The 18,052-nt window shown below is 42.4% G+C and overlaps 1 protein-coding gene across 2 annotated transcripts in view; it reads left to right on the forward strand.

Annotated features, from left to right (window-relative positions):
* Positions 1 to 18,052, forward strand: part of plekhh3 (pleckstrin homology, MyTH4 and FERM domain containing H3) — a 37,943-nt gene that overhangs the window by 11,249 nt on the left and 8,642 nt on the right. For both annotated transcript variants that reach the window (XM_064321626.1, XM_064321627.1), the window contains exons 3-5: positions 6,940 to 7,028; positions 15,331 to 15,513; positions 16,790 to 16,947. In XM_064321626.1, the coding sequence (XP_064177696.1) occupies positions 6,940 to 7,028; positions 15,331 to 15,513; positions 16,790 to 16,947 (430 nt within the window). The remainder of the gene's footprint in view (positions 1 to 6,939; positions 7,029 to 15,330; positions 15,514 to 16,789; positions 16,948 to 18,052) is intronic.

Consider the following 18,052-nt stretch of genomic DNA (forward strand, 5'->3'; position numbering starts at 1 on the left):
TTTAACCACAGTCTGTAATCTGAAGACAACGCAATGCTTTTATTCCCCGATAAAGCTGATGCATATGTTGGGAAAAGTGTTATCATTCAAAATTTGTAGACATAACTGTGTGAGGACTGGCCGTCACAGATCACAATTTGAGTTTTAATGACATTTTGAGGCACAAAAATTAAAAATAAATATATATTTGCAAACTGTTTTTCTGTATCATTAATTAAAATGAGAGTGGAAATTATTAGAAGTTATTATAAAATACTCTCATAAAAAAGGCATCCATCTTGGAGGTCAAACAAATAGGACTGCCCTAGGGATATGCTCTCTTGCACGTGTTTATGTTCATTATGGGCCGATGTCTGTCTTGGTTAGATAGGGGCTCATGAACTTACCAGCACCTCCCCGGGAGATACTATCATTCCAGACAGTTGGGGGCCTGTGGTAATCATTCAGATCCCTTCAGCAAAGCACCAACTCATAAAATACAAAACCAGGGTTTTGTAAATTTTCCCACAATCTAATGTATGCAGCCTTTGATTTGATTATCCTGTTGATAGATTGTCCCAAAAATGCCTGGAACTAATGTAATCTTTGATTGTTGTTGTTGTGTACCTCTTGCACGTTTCTTCATCCCCTCTCATCGATCGCTCTTTTTGTGGTGCCAAAGCAAAAGGTAGTGAATAATAAAAACAACAAATAACAGAAAAAATGATTTATGTATATACATATATAATGTATATATATTATGTGAAATTATCTAAGCTTCAATCATAGAAATGGCTTCATAAAGCTTTGCTTTACAATTTTGTCACTTTCTTGCAATGTTCTCTCTGTTTCTTGCTCTGTTTCCCTCTCTCTGGCTGAGTTTTCACTGTATGCTTCCAGAAGCATTCCTTGGCAGTCCTCTTGAGTAAACAGATTATTTTTAGACAGGAGGTCATATACTCTTAATCACTAGATTCCCGTTTTCCCACCATCTGAAGCAGAGGTCTGTGTAACCCCTTGGGTACGAAGGGAGGTCTAGCAACGAATTGGTTTATTTCTCATTTTCTTTGGTTTTTAACCCAAGTTCAGAAAAACCAGGAGAGTAGAGCTACAAGAGCGAACATGGAACCCAAAATCCTCTGTGGCTTTCAGTTTTTCTAACCGCTAATACTGACTGCTGGAGGATTAGTGTTCGGCGCAGTATTCTCCTGAACCTGCCTTTCGCTTTAAGAAAGACAATGAACTTGCAGACACCTTAGCCAGAATATCTTTGTCAGTGCAGGCTTTCACAAAGGCCTCGGGCCTGTCACTTCTGCTTTAAAGCAAATCCCCTGCAGTGGAGTCTTTGTATTCTCTGCTTTTTCCAGGCACATAATTAGAATCTCCCCCATTGAATGTGACCAGGCTAAAATCAATGGAGTATTGACAGCACTTGCTACAGGCGTGCCTGGTAGTGGAGCCTCACTTTATGGTTCACTGCTCACATTCAGTCTCTGTTCCTCAGATATCGACACTGTCTAGAATGAAAAGTGCTGCTATCTACCATGTATTGGTCAGATGCAATTTTGCTGCTTTGCCACACAATAATATTAAAACCCAACCTGGGACATAAAAACACTGGGTCAGATTGTATGTCCTGCTAAGGTAAATATGTGGTAGTTGTGACTAATTAGGGAACATCAGTTTGTCAAATAGTCAGTCTGTCCTCTCTCTCCTTCATGGGAAAAAACTGGCAAAGCAATATCTGCCCCGCCAGAGCATTTGTCACCATCTCCAGCTGAGTTTTGTCTTTTTACCAGTAGATAAAAGGCTACCTTTAGTTGCATAGGGGAGGTGTAGTGGCATGTGTATTTACATTTTCTCATGCAGAATAAGTCTTCATTTCCTTCTCTCTGTTGGCTACTCGTGTTGCTGGATTCACAGGTGGTTCTGCTTAGCGTGGAGCGGCAACACAGCGCAGAAATCCCATCTAGACCGCAGTTTTCCATGTATTCTGTTTCACTTCCGTTAACAAAATAAAAGGATTTTTTTTTTCTTTTTTCTTCGCTTGTCTCCTTGACAGAACACGTTTTTACTTTGGAATGGAAATATCACTGGGCATTACACTACTGGTATGTCCTTTGGTGGCACTTATGTTCTTAACTTGAGATGTAGTGCTTTTTACTAGTGCAGCTTTATCTGGAAAAAAGAGCTTGAAGTATGTGCATGCCTGAATTTTTGGGGGAATATGATTTTGAAGGCATAGCATCTACTTTGTCCACTTTTTGCATTTCCTTTCTGTCAAATGGAGTGGAAGAAACGCGGGGGTCAAAAGGCACGTAGGCTCTCGTGAAGGAGCCGTTGTTGTTGCGAGGGCCTATTTCCTGGTGTTGGGCCTCAGGGGTGTCATAGGGACAAAGAGCTCACGGTTTCCTCTGTCCCATTATTCCAGCAGTCTGATCCCCGTGTCAAATTGTTTCCTGCACACTGCTCACAGGAAGCCGCTGCTGAGGGCCTTGGTCACAGCCAGTGCTAGGGATGCTGGGAATGGAGGGGCGGGACAGCTGTGGCGGCCTGAGAGTTTCATCTGTTTGTCAGCCAACAAATATCTGCCCTAGACCTCACTTTCCCTCTCCCTTTTCCCCTATGGACAACAGTAGCAACAAATAGGTTTCTTGCTGCATAGTAGGCTAATTGGTGCATGCCTTTCATGAGAGAGTGCTGCCCTGCTATACTCCGCTAAAATAATTTCAGCCCGCTCTCTATAGACGTTCACACGTTGCACCCTTTGTTACCACGCTAGGAAACCGCACAGTCCTATTTATGTTTATCATTGAAAACCAAGCCAGATTACATGCACGAGATTTGCTATAAATAAGCCTAAACAATTAGTTACTCCCCCACCCACATTTTCCACTTGCCTGCTTTCTTCACAGAAAGTACCACCCAAGCCTTTTTAGAAGCCCATGGTGTGTCCTGTCTTTATAATTATGGTCTGTTCATTTTGCCCAGCAGACGCCCGTATTCATAGTAGCTCACAATTACATATTGTTCCCTTGACCTTAGCACAGTGGTAAAAAGTAGCTTGGCAACACTGATCCTGTAATTGGTCATTGAAGTTGAAGTTCATGATTATACAGACTGTGGGGAATGAAAGGTCTTGCCTTGACACTCAGGTGGGAGTTCAGATCCCACTCGTGATTCCGTTTGTTCTTCAGCCCAGGGTGAAATTTTCAAAAGGGCCCTCAAGGCCTTTTTAGGAAGAGAGCAGTGAGAAAACCTGTCTGGGCCAGATATATTAGGCAGTATGAGTCAGTATTCACATCACAGAGCAGCTGAGGTACCTGGGCTGAATTAGATTTTATTCAAGATATATGCAAAATATACACATGATGCAAACATTTTGTCTTGTCCTGCTGTCTGCCTATATATAGGGACTATATCTTGGCAGATCAATGGGATTAATTAATTGCTTATTAAAATGGGTAATAAAAATGTGCCATTATTTTTATGTGTTGTAGGAAAGTAAGACACATGAGGCTGTATTTACAATGCAATACTGTTTGCAAACCAAATTGCCCCTCTGGGACAATAAAGACTATCCAATCCAATCCAATGTTAAATACCATTGACCTATGAATATATTCACAATATAGAACAGCCTCAAGTATCTATTTGTTTAAATTAATCGGGTTTACTGAGTTAGCCACATACTTATAAACAGGACCCATATGACATTGCTAACTGGCTAACGTTAGTGGTAACCTTATTTCCTGACTTCGTCACAAAGTGCGTGTTGTTTGTAGAGATAAAACAAATTTACCATTAGCCACATGCCCGCGGTTCAAAGGATAGCCTAGCTAGTTACTATTAAAAGCCAGCTAGCGACTATAGACCTAGTATGAGTACTTTACTCCAACTTTGTACCGAAGCCAGGAATAACGTTACCGCTAATGTTAGCCTGTTAGCAATGTCACAATGGACATAGCTAATATTTACAAAACAAGCCTGCAAGCAATTTCTAAAACACAAATCTTTATTTTTGTTGCAAAGGTCCTACTAAAGTTGGAGGGAAAAGTAACAAAGTTCATTGAAACCATCTTGTCACACAATGCTGCCAATAGAGTGTTACAGTGATGACGTCTTTTTGTAGGCCACCGCGGACGTTTCTTCCGCAATGGGTTTCCTCGGCAGATTTCCAATGCTTTTTTCCAATAGGGATTTTGTTTTCTGCCGAAAATAAGGTCTGTGGTGAATGTAAGCCTTAGAGAGTTTCATGTTTTGTTGTACGAGATAAATTACACCCATTAATATCTGAACCGTTATGTGCTCTGAAAAAGTAGGCCTACATGTGAAAAAATGAAATTATATGTCTATATATTCATAGGATAATAATATTTTCAAATCCTTGGGATTGCTCAGTTTCTTGATAGTGTCCTATGTATCTGGATGGCACTGTATTACTAAATTATGTGTGTTGGGTGGGAGAACGGTTGGTGGGAACTGTCATTGTCCGTCTGGACAAGTGTCCTGGTGTCTGTAGTCACTCGGGTCTGTAGGTCGTTTGGCAGGAGAAAAGCAAATAAACTTTGGAAGCTTTGACGCAAGCCAGAATCCTACTGAGAGATGCACTGTTTGTATTTTGCATATCCCTAGAGTGCTTTCCCAAAACCTTCAACTGTCATTGATGATATGAACAATGCATATTTACTCTGAAAAAAGAATCCATGTACAATCAAGTATGTGTCTGTGTGTGTGTCTGAAAGAGACAGGGAGAGACATACTTTTAGCTTTATTCTCTCATAATATTGCTGCAGTGATACTGGCCCTTTGCTATCATTTTGCTAGAGAAAGCTGGATATAACCACCCATGTTCAGGGAGGCAAATTGCTGATCCAAGAAATGGGTGAAATTGGATTAATAAATCATGGTGTAGTAGGTGGTGTTTCAAATCTGAAACTAAAATTGGTGCTCCTGTGAACAGGGGCCACTATCACAACTTTTCCATATCAACTAGGCAGAAAAGTTCTTGTCTCAGCTTGAAAGGGACCCTTTCAGTCAAATTTTTTGAAGGCTTTCACTGGCAGAATGAAGTGAGCATTGCACACTTCTGAAAGAAAACACTCAAACAGATCTTCTACAACTTAATCCCTTTCAGCTAAGTTGTATTATTGTTGCACATGGTTCAAATGGCTAGCTAACTAGCTACAGTAAGGTAACTTGCTAGATAGCCCAGTCTGCTTTCTAGATATATGGGTAAGCTTGCTAACTAGCTTGGTCAGGCCTGCATAATCAGTGGTACATTTCCCCATTAAAAAACCCAATCAAAGCCTTTCCTACTTGCTGTATGTGACTAGATTGTGTTGTTGCCATTAACCGCACATTAACGGAATGCTTATTCACCTAAGTTGGGTGTGTCCAATCAGATTACAGTGTGACATGCCATAAAGTCAAGCTTGAAACAGAGACGACTGAAGTAATAATGAGTCACAATAAAAAAGCACCGCCAGTTCGGTATGTCCGTGTGTGTCTGGGTGTAAAAGGGATCATTTGGGGAATGTGGGGTACGCTCCCTTCAGAGCATACTGTCTAGTGAGGTGGGTGCACCATTGGTCTCTCTTATATTTAGATTGCGCTCCCCATGGTGTCATTAGTGCAACTTAGACTTAGCATTTCCCACCCGTGACAAATATGTGAATGCCAGTCCCCGTCTGTCTAGGCAGCTGCCTTAATTAAAGACTAATGCAAATCCACAGGGCTCTGCAACTCTGCCTCATGCATACACTCAAATACAGTCACACACGCTCCAGCCCGACACACATGCACACACATAAACGCATGTCATTTCCATCAATTTTTCTTCCCGCCTTCTAATCATGCCGTCCTTGCTTAACTACTGAGCTTATTTGTGTTGTGTGAAATGCACTGAGCCTCAACTGACCGTTTCTCATTTTGTGATTTTGGCTGTCAGTTTGGAGTGCCTTTCCGCTCCGTACTGCACCATGGCAATAAAGCGACAGTACTGACAATGATCAACCAGCATGTTGCAAAATGCACACTTTGCAGGAGGTTAACTGAAAAAGGCATGCCTGCATATTGAAACACAACTGGACTGAGTTTTACCTACTAAACAAATAAAAAAGCAGATCAATGAACAAAGGAGATTAGGGCCACAACTCTAATGAATGAATGGCCGAAGCTGCTCTCCATTCCCTGGAATCATTTCAAAGGACGGAAGGAAGGAAGGTAGTTAATTTTGTGAGTCATGCATATTCCGTCCTAAAATAGGAAAGCGATTAATTAAATAGTTGAGCAGAAACCTCATAAATGCCCTAGTTAGAAACAAATGGGGCCTGGTTGAGACAGGTCTGCATCTGAAACGGTTCTGTCAGAATTAGATGCCACTCACAGCGCAAATTGAATCCTTTATTTTTGTCTTTTCGTGTATGTTTTTGGGAGCGTCACAGCCCTGATTGTTGTTTATGTGGGAGCCTCATGGCTTCACAGTTCAGAAACTTACAATGCTTTGCTTGTCCAGCCAGGATTTCAGAAACTGCCTTGTCTGTCATTTACTCATCAGTCCCTCTCCAGAGTATGTCAGCTCCCTCGCTATCTCCACCAACTGTATCTTGTGAGAATGAAATCCTAACAACACATCACAGCTTTTCAGTAGCGTTAAATAAACAACTTTCTCTGGCATTGGTTTGACAATTACAAAATAAAAAAACATATGTTGCTTTGTTGACCTTTTCACCTGGACATAAAAAATGTTTTTTTTTTTTCTTTATGCAAAGCTGATGGTATTGTGGTGTGTTTTTTGGCTGAGACATGGTCAGTGTCTATGTTTCATGTTTATTTTCAGGTCCAGGTGTTGGCAGCTAAACCAATAAGGCAGAGCCAAACTGTGTAAAGAGCTTTGAATGTCTATGGAAAGGTAACTGAGAGGTAGCAGGTTTTAAACCTGTGTCCCTTTCCTCCTAGCCTTTCAGAGGTCCCAGACGAGATGAGGAGTCTTATCATCGAGAAGAGCAAGATGGGTTTTGAAGAGGACCCAGAACTGGTTGTCAAAGGTAGGGCTTATCTTTAGAATTTTAACATTCAGGAAGAACTACACTGTTCAAAACACTGCTGTTCTTGTTACATTTGCCTGTTTTCGATAAAAACTTATACACATCTTTACTGCATTTCATGGACCTATAAATATTGGCTCAGCAGCCTCTCCAGGATTGCATAAATGACAATGAATAGAGTCTTCACACTTTATTGTGTGAAGGCTGTATAGAGGGAAATGTAACAGACCCAAAATCAGCCCTTGTGGAACACTACCAGTAATACCAGTGCATCACATCTCATAGCAACATAGCAATTAAATGTTTTTTTCATAAATACTTGCTATATAACCTCCTCTCCTTCTGTATAGCCTGTTTTCATGTGAAAAGGCATGATATGGGCCTCTGTGGCGGAGACTGCTCTATCTGTACCCAGCCAAGTTCATACTTTTTTATGATATCTCTGGCTAGACTTGCTTTGGATCAGTAGTGCAAGTCTTGTTTTTGCAGAGATTTTTTGAGGAAGCTTTTTCAACTGTGGAACATTTTGCAATGGAATAATTATGAGTTTTACCCTGGTTAGCTCTATTAGGTTTTCTATTCTGAGATAATTGACTGAGTGCTGGTTTAATAGGTTTGATGTAATAAACATCTCAATGTACACATTGAACTGACTCTGATAAGAGTTGGCAGGTGTTGACACATGATGTGTAATGTTCTTTGACAGCCAGACAGCTCCTGCATGATGTGGGTATAGACCGTCCTTCCTAAAAAAGCAGAATCTCAGCCAGGCACTTAGTCATTTGTCTGGATTTTCAGTAAAACCCAATCCTTTCTCTTTGCACCATTTCTGGAGTAGTACAGAGGCATCGAGAGCCATACGGCAGCTAAAACTTTCACAGCTCCATCTGCACGCCATCAGCAGACCAGACACAATTTCCGTTCTATTGACCATTAAAACATTGTCCATTAAATTATTTCAAAATTTTGCTTTCAGATTTCTGATGCTCTTGGACAAAGCTAATTTTTGCCTGCGTGGATAATTAACTTTCAGATGTTCTTATTTAGGAGGGCTTTTTTTTGTGTCTAGCATTTTGTCATCAGGGAAATGGTTCAACTTTCTTGTGGCAATCAATAGAATGCTAAGTTATGACGATTTCATTTTCCTTGTTGCAAGTTCAGTTGCATTTATGTGTTCTGGACAGATTAAGGCACACCTGCTCTGCTGAAGTATTGATAGGGAGTTGGTGTCGCATCTGGGCTTGCCTGCTTCCCTCACAGTGATCCGGTTGTCCCATGCAGTGTGAGATGGGTGTGGGGGTAGTGGTGTTTGACACACAGACACAGCTGGATTCATCTGGGCCAAAGCCCTGAGGTGTGTGGATTCAAACTGTTTGACAGTGGCGGTGATCTCCTTTTGAACTCTGAGCAGCCTCTGTAAAGTAAAATATGGCACCTGATTGAAATGCTGCTATGTAGTCCTCTGTGCTTCCAACTGTGAACGTTACACATAATGCATTTCATAGCCATTCCAGCTGTGCTTTGCTTCTTCTCACACAAATCATCTGTTAAAAGAATTTTAAAACAAAATTGCTGGTGTCAGCAAAACTGGTTTAGAACAATAAAATATAAGTTGACACAGGTCAGCACAGCAACAATGAAGATCAAGGAAAACCACAAAGAACCTGAAACAAGGCAAGCCTGTCTGTACAGTATAGACAGTGGTAGGGATAATAGATGACCACATTCCATTCTCTACCGAGTCTAGACACCTCTCCAGCCTCTGGAAGACTAGTCGAGTGACCATGCTCAATGGCATCCTCCTTTGTTTATTACTGCATGTGCTCAGATGTGGTGCACATGGAATTCAAAAGATTTTTTTTTTTCTCCTGCGTGGGAGATATTTTTATTTCATTAATTATTTATGTCCCTATTTATGAAATCATTGACATTAATGTCCAATGTCCTGGGGTTGGTAATTTTACACCAGAGGCAAAGTAGTTCCATAAAAAACACAATATACCAATAAGTCACGTGGACCGTAGGCTTGTACCCCTTTCCAGGAGGCATACCAAATGCAAATAATCCTATCAGGAGCATGTGGCACCTATGAAGCTGTAAGTAGGGTTGACACACAAAGGAAAGAAGCTCTGAAAAGTCTTTATGAATGGTCTGCACATCTAACCTACGACATGAACAAACACTCCCCCATCCTCCATATTCAGGTAGAAGATTCCAAGGAAAGCTGGGGAGAACAGCTGAGCATTGTGATTACTGAGTGATGAAATGTATCAGATCTCACACAATTTCCGGCATCTCCAGTGTATCGACATGCTGTTTGTTGCTGCAGATTTCTCTGCCATTGCAGTTGCAACCCATGTGGAAGTCATTATTCCTGCATTAGGGACAATTACAATCAGGGGTTTGAGAACAACCCCCAAAAAGGTTGCGTTTATCCCATGAAGTCTGCCTGGAGAACTACCCATTTCCTCCATTTGTCTCCATATTTGAAGCATGCTGTCACAAACTAATGCACCCATGTAAAGACCAGATTGCGCTTTACCTTTAGAATAGTGTGATAATCCCGGCATGTTTATTATCCTGGGAGATTAATCTATTTCACTTGGACAAGCTGGAAAAAACATGGCTCTTTTGGCACGCATATCTCCATAAAATGAATCTGACATGAAAAGGTTTACTCTCACTAATCAAGGTTAGAGTGGAAAAAATTTTTTTTTTAAAGTTTTATTTCATTTCCCAGAGAACCCCAAAAAAAAAACGGAAATGTTTTTTTAAGACTTTGATGTTAACGCCGCCTTGATGGTGGGGGTAGGGCTGCAGGGTGAAAAGTCACAAATGAAACAAATTAACGGTGAGCTTGGGCTCCCCAGGGAGACATTAGCAGGCGGTGAGAGAGGATCCAGATGGAGAGTCGGAGGAGGTCTGGGGATCCTCACTGCAGGCAGCTGTGTTCTCTCTGCCACAGTTAAAGGCCTCTGAAAATAGCATCAGCCGCCAAACTGTTAACCCCTTCAGTACACACACACACACACACACACACACACACAAACACGCTCGGGAGAGGCCATAAATACCCCTGTGCATTCCTTTTAGAAGTGCCCATTACAAGCATTGCAAATTAGTATTAGTATTACCTTTTGTAATAATTCAAATGAAGCTTAGCTTTATTTCCCAAAAAAAGCAGCAGCATTGTAAAGTAATAAGTAAAACAGATAAAAGTGCCACTGAGCTTGAGAATATGCATCAGGAGCAGATTTGGATTCAGTAATGCATAGACCGTGGTGTGAGACACATCAGACACAGACATCCTGTGGACTAAACGCCCCTGTGCCATTGGGTCCTTGTCATTCCTACAGCCTCTTCTGACTGCTTTCAGTTCCCAGACTCTGTGGTTTAGTCTGCAATCAAGACCGATCTTTGGGGGCCCCTCCCCCATTTCTTTCTCCATTTATACTGAGTGACTGCCCACTTTTGATGTGAGAAACTTGTTCTTTCTTTCCCTGGCATTCAAGACAGGCGATGAACTGGAGATAGCTTTGCGGGGCAAACCGCGAAACCCCCCTTCCCCCAAAACACACTCCTCCAGCCCCTCAGTGTGTAAAGTCAACATCCGGTAAACCCCCCCTTTCTCCCAGCAGGAGTTTATCCAAACCTCCACCCCCACCCCCACCCCTTCTATGTGGGGATGCTATGGCTGACCCTCTTTCTCACATGTACTTTAAATTTAGTTGAGGGAATAATGTTTTGGTGTTCACAGCAAGCAGATGTTTAGCCAAACTTTGGCTGCCATAGGGAAACATACGAGACAGAGGTGTCACTCTCTTGACGACAAACTGAAGTTGTTTGATGTTGTTTAAAAAAGTAACGTAGTAATGCGCATAGCTTTTGAAAACATATCTAGTAGTGGGGAATAGAAGAGTCCTTGAAATGAGCATTGACATCATCTTATATGCACTCTACTAACAGTCAGTGCGTTTACATGCACAGTTGAAATCGATCTATATTAATAGCTTGATTTGGCCAAAGATGAGATTTAATTGGATTATTGTCATTGTCCCAATATACATGACTCGGAAAGAATTGATTTATTGACCAAGGTGTGTCTGACGAAGGCTTCTTATAAATCCTGCTTCTTCCAATTTTGTCGTAACTTTTTTGAATAGTTCGCCATTTCACGTTTTTCTTCCATCCATGTGTTTTAGGGTATTTAACTCCTTTAGTTGCGATAGCATGAAGTTGGTCTCCTCCACCATCCAGAAATGTGTTTTTTTTGCCATGATACTAGGGAGGGCAAAACGGAGCTTTAGAGTGTCGCCAGAAGTGTATGCGTGTGAGCTCGACAATGCATTTCTCACAGAAAAGGTTGTTTGTCGCATTTTTTTAGTTCATTACAGTGGTTATAGAAGTGACAATAATTAAGTGGTACTGTGCTGTTAGCCTTTATTGATCGCTGTACAAGGTTAATGTGAAGTAGCTAGCACAATCGGACAGCACTAACCCATAGAAATATAGTTTCAATGGTACCTGCTCAATCAAACGGCAAATGTGAAAAACATTTGATTATATTCAGTGGCACCAAAATTTTCTGTCACACCCTCAATAAACGGCGAAAGTCCCAGTAGAAGATTGAATTAAATCTTTCAAAGTTAGATATTTTCTGAAACGTTATCGATTCCGCTTGGAACATGCGCAGAACACCTAGGCCAATTTTTGGCCTATTGAAGCGTATGGCCTATATGCCGTAGTAAATCGACCTCCAACCGCATTATCTAGGCATGTTAGTCCGACTCTGAAAAAATCGACTTCGTACGATTTCAGTCGGACTACAATGTTTACATGATTTTTAAAAGTCCAGTTTTAGCCGGACTAAAACAATGAATCGACTTTTTCAAACATCATGTAAACCCACTGAGTGTGTTCCAAAGAATAGCTTTTCATGACGATGAATGATATTTTACTCTCACAAATGACCACCCGGCCCCTTCACACAACATGCTCTCTGATGCAAGATTGACTAGCTGACATTTCTCAACTGGCCATACTTCTACCTTGACCTAGCCTGACCCATAGTCTGCTCTGAACCGTGGCGATGCCCCTGTCTTGACCTGTGACTGTGTCCACCTTCCTGTTGATACAGGTGCAAGAAAAGCTTGGCATGGAGTACTGCATCATTGTATACCTTGACTTTGTAACCATATAAGATCACCAGTGCAATTACTTAATTCATCAGTACTCATTCATCAGTATTCATAAGATAATGAATGCACATTCCTTGAAGGGGCTTAAATTGCACTTCTGTATGTAAACATGACTATAAAATCCTTATTGTAGCCTAACCTTTGGAGCTGAGTTTTAGTATTTTGGAAATGACCAGAATAATTAAACTGAGCCTCAGAATTAATCAATTTACTAATTTTAATTCTTGACCATCTAAACCGGTATGTCGATTAGAACAAAACTAGGTTTTATGCCAGCTCGGTCCAGCATACAACTGAACTTTAATCTGATATTTCGCACCTGTTAAACCACCTAGACGTAGGTGCAACATCTGTTACACCTCAGTATAAATCCTATGGCTAGTTAAGAGCAGACATAGGATATACTATTTGGACCATATTCCACTATAATTCAAGGTGTCTTAACTCTTTCCTGTAGGCATAGTCTGGTAACGTGAGCTGCCAAGGAATTGTTGTGTTTATTCACCTGGACACAAATTTTGTTAAGCTTGATATAGCTATGTCCAGGCTTGGGATTCTGATCGCACAGTCAGGCATATGAACTTTCCACATTTTTATGCCCTGCTTGTGCTACCAGTCCCAGATGTGTTGGTGCTAGGAACCTATTATGTGGCTGAGACAGCTTTGTGGCACGTATCAGCATGGCTTTCTCCTGTCAGGATTTTTGAGAGTGCACGTGCAACATAAACATTGACACGGTCTGGAATTCTTCAGCCAAGAAATGTATAAGAGCAAATTGGAATATATGTCCGAACTAAACAATAGAAGCCGTCTGTATAAACAGGAACGAGAAACGGTTGAAAAGCGAGAGCCGACAGAATAGAAAGGAAATGAGTGCATTTTGATTTGGGCACCTTGGCCTGGAGCACACGTCCCATTTCACATTCCTTGGCACAGGACGACAGGGCAGACTGCGGGAACGAGGGGTTGCGTAACCGACAATCGCAGCTGCTTCAGTTCTTCTGGGGCCGTAAATAAGGGTGGACACTCGCCGAGGAGGCTGGGGGCGGGGCTGGGAGGAGCCAGAGGCGGCGGGCTGAAATAGCAACGTGCGTGCGGAGGGACAGACTGCAGGAGCAGACGGAAAATCCTCCCGTGTCCTGCGAGGCTCTACCAGGCTTTTTTCATTTCGTTTTCTAGGCCCCTGAGCTTTATTTTCCCTTCTCTTGCATAATTTGGCCTTTCTCATGCCCCTATTCATGTGCACTGGGCGATGGCAGTGTGTGTTTGTGTGTGTGTGCGCGTGTGCATGCAGGTGTGTGTGTGTGTGTGTGTGTGTGTGCGTGCACATGCGGGTATGTGTGCGTGTGCGTGCGCGCGTGCGTGCGTGTGTGTGTGTGTGTGTGTGTGTGTGTGTGTGTTTGCATGTGGCAGTTCAAAGGGTGGGTCAAAAAAGTGACTGGCTGGTATAGATATAGAGATAGAGATCTACAGAGATTTGCCAGCTGAACATGGCAAAATTGAAACAGCTGTATTCCACATAATGACTTAAATATGTAAAATTGTTTGGTAGCAATACCCCCAAAACTGAGGTAAAAACTATGCTGTATATCTGTAAACAAAATGGTGAGCACTATTTGTAACGAGTTGCATTTTGTGTGCCCCATTGAATACATGCTTCCTATGTTATCTATGAGATCAAATTAAGTAGATGTATGTTTCCCAAATCTGTCTGTGGAGCAGGCAAAGTCTTATTTGTGAGTATATATAGAATATGTCAGACAGTGATAGAAAATACTTGTTTTCTATTTAATATATTATATCAAGTAGGATCTCTTAACTGTGAATGTGAGCAAGCAGTGCCATAGCAAGAGACTTAGCTTAACACAGCTTCTCATTTGGAGGTTTTTGTTTTTACTAAAAGTCTTAATTTACTTCTGGTAACATATTCCACATGTGATCGCATAAGAGGGAGGGGTAGAGGGGGAGAAGGAGGAAATGGGGAGATTAGTTCTGTTGCCAGTCAGCACGCAGAGTTAAAACTGCAGCGGAAACAGTGGTGACAAGCTCTTGGTAGGTAAAGGCATGCGTTTTGCCACCCCTCATACACGCTCAGTCTCAGCAGACGGCCTTTGCCCAGATGTCCACCCTTAACTTCCAGTCAATCCCAGAGCCCCTTTCTGACCTTTGACCTTCGCCGAGATTGGCTGCCGCGCTGCTCGTGGAGTAATTTTCAGGAACAGCTCTTAACTCTGCGTTTTCTCCGTAGAATGAAATATGAGGAATGGCTCAATATTTCATGTTTAAGGAACACTGAGATCTTTTTTTTTTTTTACAAACTTTTTAAGAAAATAATAAATGTGGACATGACAGATTTAAGTGACCGGATTTGGATTGTTAGAACCTGGTTTAAAAGATACAGACGTTCCCTTGGCCATGTCAGCAAAATCTGAATGCTCACTGGATGTTATCCCAAAGGAAGCCCTCTCATTCAGCAGTATCAGTGGCTGCCTGTGTATGCTCTTTATGTCTTTCCTTCTGCGCAAAAAGCCTTAATTACCTTAGTGGCACACATGCCCAATTGCTCATGCTACAAAGCTTTTTTAACTCTAAATTGTAATGATTTTTACATCATATTTGCATCCCTCATTATTGTTCTTGAACCAGTTTAATTATCCGAAAAGTTGAAAGACTGTGACAGGCAGAGCCTTGTTGAATTTGGGTCAGTTACTCCAATATGTGCTTTTTAGTTCATGCTTTGTAGTAAGCTTAGCCTTTCTCAGCCACGTGGTTACTGCTGGCACGTGACAGCTCAAAAGTGCTTGTGTCTACCAGGCTTTTTTATTTGACTTTGTGTCACACGTTATCTTATTTACTTGATTATATTAACTTGTCAAGTTTGCTGGTTGGAACAGTAATGGTACTGTGTTTGGGGGGGGAAACCCCACCGAATACCATTCCCTCTTTGTCTGGCCTTCAGAGGCTGGGTGTGGGAGACATTGGCAGGTTGTCCCTGCTGGGTAGTTTGAATGCAAGGCAGCTATTCTTCCATCCAAAGGTTTGACCCAAGGAAAGGAGGAGAACGGTTCCGTGAGGCTAAGAGTCTCTGGTCTCTGTGTTGGCAGGTTGGCTGTACCGGGACGTGCGAGGAGGCTGGATCCGACAGCGGCGAAACTGGTTCGTGTTGACCCAGGACTCCCTGGACTACTACACCAGTCAGGAGAAGAATGCCCGGAGGCTGGGCACCTTGGTGCTCACTAACCTGTGCTCCGTCATCTGGCCTGACAAGCAGACCTACAAGGAGACCGGTGAGACCCGTTGCCCGTACCGTGGCTGGACATGGGCTTTTGTCATTATTGTGGACACTGTTGATTCCAGGAAGAAATCCCATGTCTAATGACAGTGGGGAAACACAGCCTGATTCACTGTAACCGTTCTGGAAATCCCTGGTAAAATGGCCTTCTGAAGAACCGCATACATTAAGCTGAAGTTTCTTACCATGAAATTCCAATATAAGACCTAATAAAAGATCTTCCGTAAAGACAGAGGGGCGTAATGACTAGTAGGTGTCTCTTAGTCATACGACCGTCTGTGTGGCTTGGACCAGTTGACCGCATCACAGCAATAGCAGGGCATTCTAACCAAGAATGTTAGATCCAGCCCACTTTCAGTTCTCCCATGTGTTGTCTGGGTCCGGTTTCACTTCACTAAAATTCCCCACTTCACGAAGCCATGTTTGTAACCACTTGGCCATCACAAAATAGTAATAAAACAATGACTCAATAATCTGTGGATTCACAGTGTATTTGACAGAAGCTCCCTTGCTTGCTGTATGAGTCAGTTGGGTGTAAATGACATTCAGGTATTTTTCTGTTGATCGCCGGGGCCATAAAGAACAGCCCTATGGCTGTGCGTGACCCTTGACCCTGTAGCTAACCACAGGGGGAAGTGAGAGAGCAGGAGTCATATTGAGAATTCCCTCTTCCCTCTTCCAGACCACATGTCCAGAGAGGGATAAAGCCAAAAATCCTTTGCAACTGAGTTACGTCAGTCTGTCCTCCATTCTGTGTGGGGTTTTTTTTTTTTTTTTTGTGTGGTTGCATTTAAATCGTTAATCACATGGTCCTATTAAAACAATTTTTACAATAGTGTACATTTTACCAGAATATCTGGGTGACTTCTGAATGAAATGTGTCTCAACCCATCTGTGAGCTTGAATACTCAGGTCTTTTTAGGATAAAATAAGAACTGAGAATGGCAGCTTCCGTTCTCAAAGGCAGGGTTCCTGCTGGTTTTTCTTGGTAGCGTACCTTTCAATTAGCATCACATTAGTCTTTTTAAAAGCTGATTTGAACGTGTACTTAGTGATTACAGCACTCTGTTGAGGAACGAAACTCGAAACCCCAGCAGGCCTTGAGGAATTTCTTTGCCGTTACCTGACCATATATTTCCAAGATGAAAGACAAAAAAGCAGTTCAGTTTTTTAAAAAGATTATAAGTCATTGGCATGCATACTGTAAGTAAAGATGGCAAACAGATTGTAATGATGTTTCTCATTGTTCTGACCCTGTTCTTGTCTCTCAGGCTTCTGGAGCATAACAGTGTACGGGCGCAAACACTGCTACCGGCTGTACACCAAACATTTCAACGAGGCTGTGCACTGGGCCTGTGCCATCCAGAAGGTCATCGACGGCAAGGCCCCAGTTGAGACACCCACCCAGCTACTGATTCGAGACATTGAGGTAAGCCCGTCCACACGCGGTCCATCCAGCCCCCCACACAAACCGCAATGTCCCGTCTCAAGTGCCCACAGCCACAGTCCTCAGAAATGCTCTTTTTGGTGCTTTTCTCCATCCAAAACCCATCCCCCTCAGCCACATAGTCCACTCATTCTTTATGCGCAGTTTTAAGGAACAAGCTTTCACTACTACTGTGCTTTGGCAAGCTTTACTTCCCCCTCAAGGGGTGGTTTAGAAATGACCTCATGTAAATCGACAGATCTGTCGAGAAGCACACCAGAAATAACTGCGGACGAAGTCGACTTTGCAACCTGGTCTATTTTAGGCGCAGGTTTTTGGGCACAGGGCGGAAGCTGAAAAAGACGCGCAGGGTGAATTGCTTGGACTGCGCTCCTGAGCGCTGGTCTGGGTCCAACGTGTGCCTCAGGAAAATGCATCATTGTTGGGGGGGGGGGGGGGGTTTAGCTTAACGGCTTTTCATCAGCCACTCTATTTTTAAAAAATATGATGGCATTCTTCACACCGGAACTAAACAACTGCAGCTCGCTGGGCCAATGTTTAACAGGAAGTTACAGTGGGAAACCATTGTGCTAAGTACAGGGCGTGGCCAACGCTTTTCTGGGCAGAGCAGTGACCGCAAGTGCTCTTCTCGCATGCAGAGCGTCGTCTGCGTAGCTGTGGTTTGACGACCTGTGCCTGTAGTTTGGCTTGCTAATGTTATAGCGGAATGGGGTTGTGGAATCGCTCTAAAGGAAGTTCTTTCAGAAGTATGTTGTCTTGCTTTCACTCGGGCATTGTGCTAAGACTGAAACGTATTTCAGGCTAGGGGGTCCATCTATCAGCACCCCAGCATATTTATGATCTGGGTATATAGGTCTCCGGACTCATAAGCTTAACAGGGAGAAGCACTCCTTTTTCCAAATTGTTCAAATATATACATTGAAAGAGTGTGGCCTAGTCCCACGTTGTCCTCTGTAGTGTCATAAAAACAGCTGGAGTCCCATACAGGAAATTGCTTTACTGCTTCAGAGAAATAATGTAATTTGCAAGCCACTGGTTAAAGAATGAATTGCACTTTTTCCTCCTTTGTCATTATTGACAGATCTCC

The sequence above is a fragment of the Anguilla rostrata genome, chromosome 2 (genome assembly GCF_018555375.3).
Source record: "Anguilla rostrata isolate EN2019 chromosome 2, ASM1855537v3, whole genome shotgun sequence".
NCBI lineage: Eukaryota > Metazoa > Chordata > Actinopteri > Anguilliformes > Anguillidae > Anguilla > Anguilla rostrata.